The sequence below is a fragment of the Elephantulus edwardii genome, unplaced genomic scaffold (genome assembly GCF_000299155.1).
Source record: "Elephantulus edwardii isolate Elephantulus edwardi_28Jun2011 unplaced genomic scaffold, EleEdw1.0 scaffold00136, whole genome shotgun sequence".
NCBI classification, from domain to species: domain Eukaryota; kingdom Metazoa; phylum Chordata; class Mammalia; order Macroscelidea; family Macroscelididae; genus Elephantulus; species Elephantulus edwardii.
Window position 1 is genome coordinate 9,504,548 of NW_006399886.1, and position 8,894 is coordinate 9,513,441.

The following is an 8,894-nucleotide window of genomic DNA, read 5'->3' on the forward strand; positions in this document are numbered from 1 at the left end:
TGGGTGTGCATTGTCCTCCTCATTTTTAACAAAGTTGTATCTTCTGTATGACACAGGTTATTGATGAGTCTCCCTCCAATCCTGATGCCATATTCTTCTTCATAGAGTCCAGCTTTTCAAATAATTTTCTCAGCATACAGATTGAATAGGTACAGAGAGAAAAAACAACCATGACATTCTTCTTAATTCTAAACCATGTAGTGTTCCTTTACTCTGTTCACACCACAGCCTCCTGGTCTAGGTACAGACTTCATATGAGCACAATTAAATACTCGGGGATTCCCATTTTCTCAATGTTAACCATAAACTATTACGATCCACGCATTCAAATGACTTTACATAATCAATAAAGCACAAATAGGCATTCTTCTGGTAATCTTTATTTTCAGTCAGGATCCATCTGACATTAGCAAATATATCCCTGGTGTCACAGCCTCTTCTAAATCCTACTTAAACTTCTGACAATTCCTTATCTATGTACCATTCTAACCATTTTTTAATAATCTTCAGCATTATTTTGCTTACATGTGATATTAATGATATTATTCAATAATTTCCACATTCAGGAGGAACTCCTTTCTTGGAAATGGGAACAGATATGACTCTCTTTCAATCCATTGACCAGACAACTGTCCTTCAAATTTCCTGGCATAGATTTGTGCATATAAGGCTGCATTAGTTAATTAAAATAAGTAATTGGTATCCCATCAATTCCTGGAGCCCTATTTTTTGTCAGTGCCTTCAATGCAGCTTCTACTTCCTCCTTCATTACCATTGACTCTTGCTCAAATGGCACTTCCTGAAATTTTTCAGTGTCAGTCACATATTTTGGTACAGTGATTGTGTGTATTTCCTATACCTTCTTTTGATGCTTTCTGGATCATTCAATATATTGCCCATAGCAAAATCAAATTAGCATAGCACATTCCTCTGCTAACTCTAGGGCTACATCTTTGGCTATTCAAATTCACCAGCAGCTCTAAGAAGGAAAGATAAGTTTCTCCTATGTGATTTATACCCTTGGAAATAAAGTGGAGGGTCAGATATGAGTTGGTCCTGACTTGACTTCAATGAGTTTTGTGATGGAAGAATGTTGTTGTTGTTGTTGTTTACTGTCGAGTTGGAACTGACCTGTAGCTGACCCTCCAGCAGGTGTTCACAGGCAGTGAAACACATGGAAGACTGACCATCCTTCTCCCCTAGAGCAGCTGATAAATTAGTATTATGCCATCAGGACTGAAGCGCAGCTTCTTAGCACAATGGGAGAATGAGAGAATCTAATTATTTATTTTCTTTTCTTTGTTTTAGTTTGCTTTTTTAATCTTTCCCTTTCAACTTCTCTAAACTCACTTCTGGTTCATGAGACATCTTTCCTTTTCTTTGAGTAACTTGGAATGCCTACCATTTTCCACTGTATTTTCAGTAAAATACTAGACAGTATTCATCCAACCCAAAACTACTCTTATGCCCACATGTAAACTGATTCACTGTTCACAACTAGTGATGGGAATTCTATTTTCTTAATATCCTTTGCTTCCTATCCTATTTTAATTTAGTTCCCTTCTAGCTATTACCTAGTTTTTTAAGTTAATTGAGTTCGTTTCTTTCAAGGCTTTCTTCTATGTGTTATGTTCCCTGATTACACTCAGCTAGACTGTCTCTTTAAAAAAAAAAAACTAGCTAATATTTCCGTTTTCTTTAGAAGCAAAGTCAATGGTCAGCAAACACAATACTTCCTTTCATTGAATACAGTAAAACTCAAAGGGTTTCTTTACTAATACATACATATACATATATGCACACAAATGCATACACACATAAAAAACCAATTTCCATAAAGTAGATTTTTACTCCCGGCACCTTATATCTGTCAAAGTAGAAGTGAATTCTCTAGGGTTTTCAAAGGATAACTTTTCCTTCTGTTATACATGAACTCATTGACTTGACAGCAGAGGTAGACTGGGGAAGCACACCCTTGGGCTTCTCTTTTAAGGCTCTTCTAGGTGGACGTGTACTGCCAGTCTTTTGTTAACAGCAAAAAAACAGTGTGTAAAGATAAAAATAAATTCATTTCAATAACTGTGTTTCTGTTGTAGAAACACGATGGCCATTTCACAGTCATCCAGTTGGTCGGTATGCTCCGAGGCATTGCATCGGGTATGAAGTACCTTTCTGACATGGGGTATGTGCATCGGGATCTAGCCGCCCGGAATATATTAGTCAACAGCAACTTGGTGTGCAAAGTTTCGGATTTTGGTCTCTCCCGGGTACTGGAAGATGATCCAGAAGCTGCTTACACAACAACTGTAAGTTTATGTGTTCTTTTCTGTATCGTTTATTTGCTTTTATGATCTGGTGGCATAGTCCATAGGAAAGTTTGCAACTAACCCAAAGATTACGCCTCTCTGGCAGATGCAAGGGAGAATGATGGACTATCTCCAGTGCAATGTGAAGTCTCCAAAAACCTGCTGGAGGATCAGCTTTGAGTTAGTTTCCATGCCGAAAATGGGAGGAGATGATGATGATGAATGTTATTATAGTAACTTTTTCTTTTCTAAACTGCCTATTTTCATCCTCCCAGTTTAACATCATTATTTGACACATATTTGCCTTATATAGATACCTAGTTTAAAACATAAAGGAAATAAAACACCCTTTTCTTTTTGACGGCTTACTTTCTATCATTGTACTAGAACTCTAATACCACCCTTCAGGTCTGAGTCATGACTGCTTTCACAATTAATCTATCTTCACCTGATGTTTTTCCAATGCTTCAGTAATTAACGCCTTTAAATGAAGTTCACTGTCGGCCTGCCGTGTAATCAGTTGCTAATTCAGTGATACAGTGAGTTATTAGTGGCTATAAAATCACTTTTTTCCCCTCACAGCAAGTGCTTTGAAATTATCTAAATAGTCTCACACAAAAATGAACAAGGTGAATTTTCCTAGAGATGTATAAAAACAGGTTAATTTTTTTTTCAAGTTTAGGCAGTATTTGGGGAAAATGTGAAGTGAAAATAAAAGACTAAAATTCCAGAACCCATTATCTTTATATAAGATTATCTCTGCTTGGCTCACAAATAGTGTACATACTAGTAGTAAACTCATTTCTTTCATTGATATCTTTGCTTATTGTTTGGGAAAAGTCATTCTAAACATCTCTAGTAAGCTACCTAAAAGCTATGAATCTGTACAATTATAATAAAATGAAAACCTAAAAAAAGAAACAAAACTCTTTGCTCATAAAGCTGTTCCAATTTACAGGGACTTTCTATAAAGTTCTTTATAGCTCTGAGGCTAGAAAGTCCACAGGAAGAGAATGCTCATGTTTCTACTGTGGAGACACTAGTGGATTTGAACCACTGGAAAAGTGTTGCTTTGGGGTTCAAATTCTCTAAAATATTATGTTGCTGTTGTTATTATTATGTGCTGTTGGGTTGATTGTAACTCATAGTGACCCCACGTACAACAGCTCTGAACAGTGCTTTATAGTCAGCCAACATTATTGTCTCTGACACGCCCATGCCCATTATCCCAGTCAGAGTCAATCTATCTTATCAAGGCTCTTCCTCTCCTGCACTGTCCCTTCACCCTCCCAAGCATGACATCCTTCTCCAAGGACTGATCTCTTCTTGCAACATGCCCTAAGTATGTCAGATGAAGCTTTAGAATCCTTGTCTCCAAGGAGCAGCTTAGTTTCACCCTCTCTAGGATGAAGTTGTTTGTTATCCTAGTAGTCCATGGTTTGTTCAAGACTGTTCTCCAGCACCACAGCTTAAAGGTATCAGTACTTCTTCTATCATCCCTAATAATTTTCCAGCTTTCAGCTTTCTGATGCATAGCACAAAATTGGGAAGACCATGGCCTGGATCAGGTACACCTTAGTCTCCAGAATGACATTGTTGCTTGCCAGGTACTCTGGAGAGATCCCTGACAGTAGACTTTCCCAGTGCAATCCATTTTCGTATTTCTGGCTGCTGGTTTTGAGAGTGTTGCTTGTGGAGCCAAACAAATTAAAGCTGTTAACAGTCTCAGTCTCTTCACCATCTATCATGATTCTGCCAAACGTCCCAGTGATGAAAATCTTTGTTTTTCTTGATATTGAGCTTCATCCATATTGAAGGCTGCAGTCCTTGACCTTCTGCAGCAAGTGTGTCAGGTCCTCCTCAGTTTCTGCAAGGATGGTTGTGTCATCTGCACAGGTTGTTGATGAATCTTCCTGCAATCCTGATGCCACATTTCTCCTAATAGAGCCCAGCCTCCCGGATGATCTGTTCTGCATATATATTGAAAAAATATAGAGATAGGACACATTCCTGGCATATACCCTCCCAACTTTGAACTATGCAGTGTTTCCTTGCTCTGTTCTGACGACTGCTTCCTGATCCAAGTATAGATTTCACATAAATCACAATTAAGTGTTCTATGATTCCCACTCTTCTCAGAGTCAGCCACAGTTTGTTGAGATCTACACAGTCAAATGCCTTTGCATAGTCAATGAAACACTGATAAGCCATTCCTCTGGTATTTGCTTTACACCAAGATCCATCTAACATTAGCTATAACATCCCTAGTATTTTATAGTGTTTTATAATTTTTTAACAAAATCTTGACAATTAATTCATTTATCAGCTCCAATGAAATATAAGTCACTAAAACTATTCAAGATGCTTCTATTCTCTTCTTTTTTAAAATTGTTATTATTTTTTATGTGTGCACCATCAAATCAGATCTGACTTGTACAGGAGGAGATTGTCCCTCCTTCTTCAGCAGAGCATCTGGTGCATTTGAACCACGCACCTCTGGGATTGTAGTGCAGCTTCTTGCCACTAAGCCACCAGAGCTCACCTATTCTACTCTATTCTATTCTTTTAACCTTATACTTTATCTTAAAAGAAGCAAAAATATTAGTTTCCATTCAATTTGTTTTATCTGGAGTTTTGAGTGATCTTCAGCAATATTTTGCTTTTGTGTGTTCTTAATGATAGCATTTGATAGTTTCCACATTCTGTTGGATCACCTTTCTTGGGAAAGGGAACATATATGGACCACTTCTAATCCTTTGGCCAGATAATTGTCCTACAAATTTCCTGGCATAGGCTGGTGAGCACATATAGGGCTGCATTTGTTAACTAAAAAAAGTCAGTTGGTATCCCATTGATTCCTGGGACCTTACAGCTTCAAGTTCCTGTTACCATTAGCTTTTGTTCATATGGTACTTCCTGAAATTTTTCAGTGTCAGTCAGATCTTTTTGGTATAGTGATTGTGTATTCCCTAAATCTTTTGAATCTTCTTGGATCATTCAAGATATTGCCCATAGCATCCTTCAGTATTGCAATTTAAGGCATATATCTGTTTTTCTATTCTCTCAGAAATGCCCAGTGAGTTTTTCCCTCTTTATTCCCCAATTTCAGCTCTCTTCACATTCCATTATAACACTTTTTTATCTTCTCAGCCTTTCCTTTGTTCATTGCCCAACTTTTGCATGTAAATAAGGTGACTGAAAATACTAAGACTTGAGTCAGACACACCTTATCACTCAAAGTGGCATCCTTATCCTTTGTTTTAACTTTTTAAAATGCATTTTCATTTTCTTTCATAACATTAATTATAATTGTTCAAAGCCATTGGTTACAACATCTTATCATATCCTTTAGCACTTTAGAGAGATCCTTTGCATATGACCTCTTGATTGCTATTTCCATAAAATTTCTAGATTAGTGATATTTTCAATATATACCTGTCTACACAATTGAACTGCAAATTAAATAACCAGAACATTAACACTCAAAATGTGAAATGTTATAGAATATATTTTGATTAAGAATTAAATCCTTAAATGGAAGTCATATAAATTGAAAGGAAAAAATCTAATCAAGTAGGTTTTTGTTTCTTTTCAGATATCTCAGCACTATCCTAATATTCAGAGCACTCTGGTGGCTTAGTGGTAAGGTGTTAGTTATACTATCAATCCAAAGGCATGCAGTTCAAATGCACTAGCTGCTCAGGTGAAGAAAGATAGGAAATTTCCTCCCAGGTGAATAATTTGGTGCTACTGAAAACTTGCTGGAGGGTAAGCTATGACTGTGTTCTGACTCAAAGTATGTAACAGAACAACATCCATACTATTTAAAGGATTCTGAGTTGTAAAATATCAGCCACTAATTACATGGCTTTATAATGAACATTCCTCTTACAAAGTACATAGATCCATACAAAAACTAAACCACTTTTTGCCATCAAATAGATTCCAATACATGATAACTCTATTTGTTACAGAACAGTACAAAGTACTACTGTTCTGTAGGGATTTACAGAAGCAGTTGGTCAGAACTTTGTCCAAAAGAAGCAGAAGCTAAATAGCTACAGGGGTTCAGACTGTCAACCTTTATATCACTAACTAATAGAAAACCATTTGCACAGCCACAATTTCTAAACAGATTCAGACTTCGCTGCAATTAAATGAACTAATTGTGATTATTGTTGTTAGTGGAGATCAAGAGGGTCTCCACTCATGATGCCTCTTTGTATAATGGAATAAAATTCCCTGGTCGTGTGCCACACTCAGTATCAGTTGTGAATCAAACCCTTGGAATCTATAAGATTTTCATTTGCTGATTTAGGAAAGTAGTTTACCAGGCCTCTCTTCCTAATCTAGCTCAATCTGGGAGTGTCACTGAGATCTGTTCAGCATTACAGCACCATCTGGTGACTGCACATCAGGTGCATTAAGCTGGAATCCAGTTTAGGTCTCCACACGGAGCTTTGGTGGTCTCGTGGTAAAAAGCTATACTGCTATCCCAAAAGCACACAGTGTGAATTCTCCAGCTGCTCCATCGGAGAACGTTGGAGAGTTTCTTTCTGTGCAATTTACTGTCTCTGAAAACCCACTGGAGAGTCAGTTATGGGTCAGCTCCAATTAGACAGCACAGAACACCAAAAAACAACATAGAAGACAGTTATGTAAGACAAAGAATACAGAAGACTAAAAAACAAACAAATAAATAAATAAATAAGATATTCACTTTTTTTTAGATATTCACATTTTAAAAGTTAAAATTCAAAATCCATGTCTTAAAATTTTTCATTAGGCAGATAGACAGTTGGGAAAGGAAGTCCAAACCTAGGAGAGAAAACACACAGAAATGCAAATAAGTGATTGGTAAAGTGAACTGTTCAGAATGGAGATGAAGGGAGATGGAAGGTTACTATTTCTAAGAATAAAAGTTCAACTGTGGTTAAGGGGTACTTCAAGATATTTGATAGTTTGTTTATAGTAATTATGAGAAAGACGTTTTAATAGAGTACAACAGAAACAGATCTATGTCTTAGAAGCTCTTATTAACAAAATTATGTAAGAAGGATTGAAAGACAGCAGGACTGACAGCAGAAAGACAAGGTATTATCCTTATAAGCAGGAAGTCTACAGTGCTGCAATTTGGACAGCGACATCAGGAATGCAGAAATTTTGGAGAGAATTGAAAATCATCATGAACACAAAATTTATAGGGCATGATAACTAATTACATGTGAATCATAAGGAATAAAGGAAGATTTAAAGATGATGCCAATAATTTTAGATTAAATAGCTAACTGAATGGAGATGCTATTAATCAAGACCAAGAACCTCTGCTACAGATGGCCTAGCTAAGGGCATTAGATTATAAAGCAAAATTATAACAAAAGGTCATGGATGTTCTGTCTCATTGTCAGCAAGATAATGCCAGAGTGAGCATTAGCATTCTGTAGAAATTTTTTGCAGAAGTTTTAGAGCTTTATGTGAATGTACTTAGCCTCCAAATATATATTAGGTATTCATCTAAAAAGACTGAGATATTTAGTAAACATTACTGCCTAGTGAAACATACTTCAAACTAAGCAAGCATTGTATAATAAATGTAATTAAGGGAAAGAGACATTTATTTCAAAACAGTTCTTTGTTTCATAAAAACCTTTACCTGAACATAACTCAAAGTAAGTTTCCTTGTACTTGAGGATTTTATGTACCTTAATATTAAAAAGAAATAAAAAAATTAAAGTGCAATTCAAATTTTATAAGTTGTACCTATAACGTCCTTGGAACATCTTTAACTTTAAATAATTTGGATGGTTTATCCTCTTGTAAGGCATATTTGCTTTTTATTTTCTTACGATTTGTAAATGCTTTTAGAATGTGTATCACAAAGGATTGGAGTAAAGAGAGGCTAGGAAGTATTTTAGAACAAGAAGGTACCATATTTTTTTTTACAATCACGAATACATATTCCTTAGAATAGAATGCTAAATTTCTACTTAATATGAACAAACAGAATAAAAGCAAACAAACTCATTACCATCAAACCAATTTCAACCTGTAATGACCCTGCATATTACAGAATAGAAATGTTCTACCATTCCAAGCAGGGTGTCCTTCTGCAAGGAATGGCCTCTTCCAATAACATGCCCAAAGTATGTCAGGCAAAGCATTGTAATTCTTGCCTCCAAGGAGCATTCTGGCTGCACATTATCCACATTTGGTAGTCCTTGACATACTATTCCCTAGAGAGGTACTATGAGTCAGAATAAATTTGACAGCTGTAATTTTAGTGTTTTGGAATGTCTGTTTGTTTGTTTGTAAACCCCACTCTACTCTAGAGGGTTACTATGAGTCAGAAGAAGAATATAATTAATTAGTGTTTTGGAATTTTTGTTTGTTTGGAGATGATGATGATGATGAAGATATATCTTTTCAGAAGCAGATTACCTGGTGGATTCAAACAACTAAACTTTGTTGTTGTGGTTATGTGCCATCGAGTGACTCATAGCAACCCTATGTACAACAGCTCTAAACTCTGCTCTGTCCTGTGCCAATCTCATTGTCTCTGACACACATATCCCGATTGCCCCAGTCACT

At 36.3% G+C, this 8,894-nt stretch overlaps 1 protein-coding gene across 1 annotated transcript in view; it reads left to right on the forward strand.

The window, feature by feature from the left end:
* Positions 1 to 8,894, forward strand: part of LOC102862055 (ephrin type-A receptor 6-like) — a 1,552,036-nt gene that overhangs the window by 1,351,193 nt on the left and 191,949 nt on the right. The window contains 1 exon segment of the mRNA XM_006894142.1: positions 2,097 to 2,306. Within this exon segment, the coding sequence (XP_006894204.1) occupies positions 2,097 to 2,306 (210 nt within the window).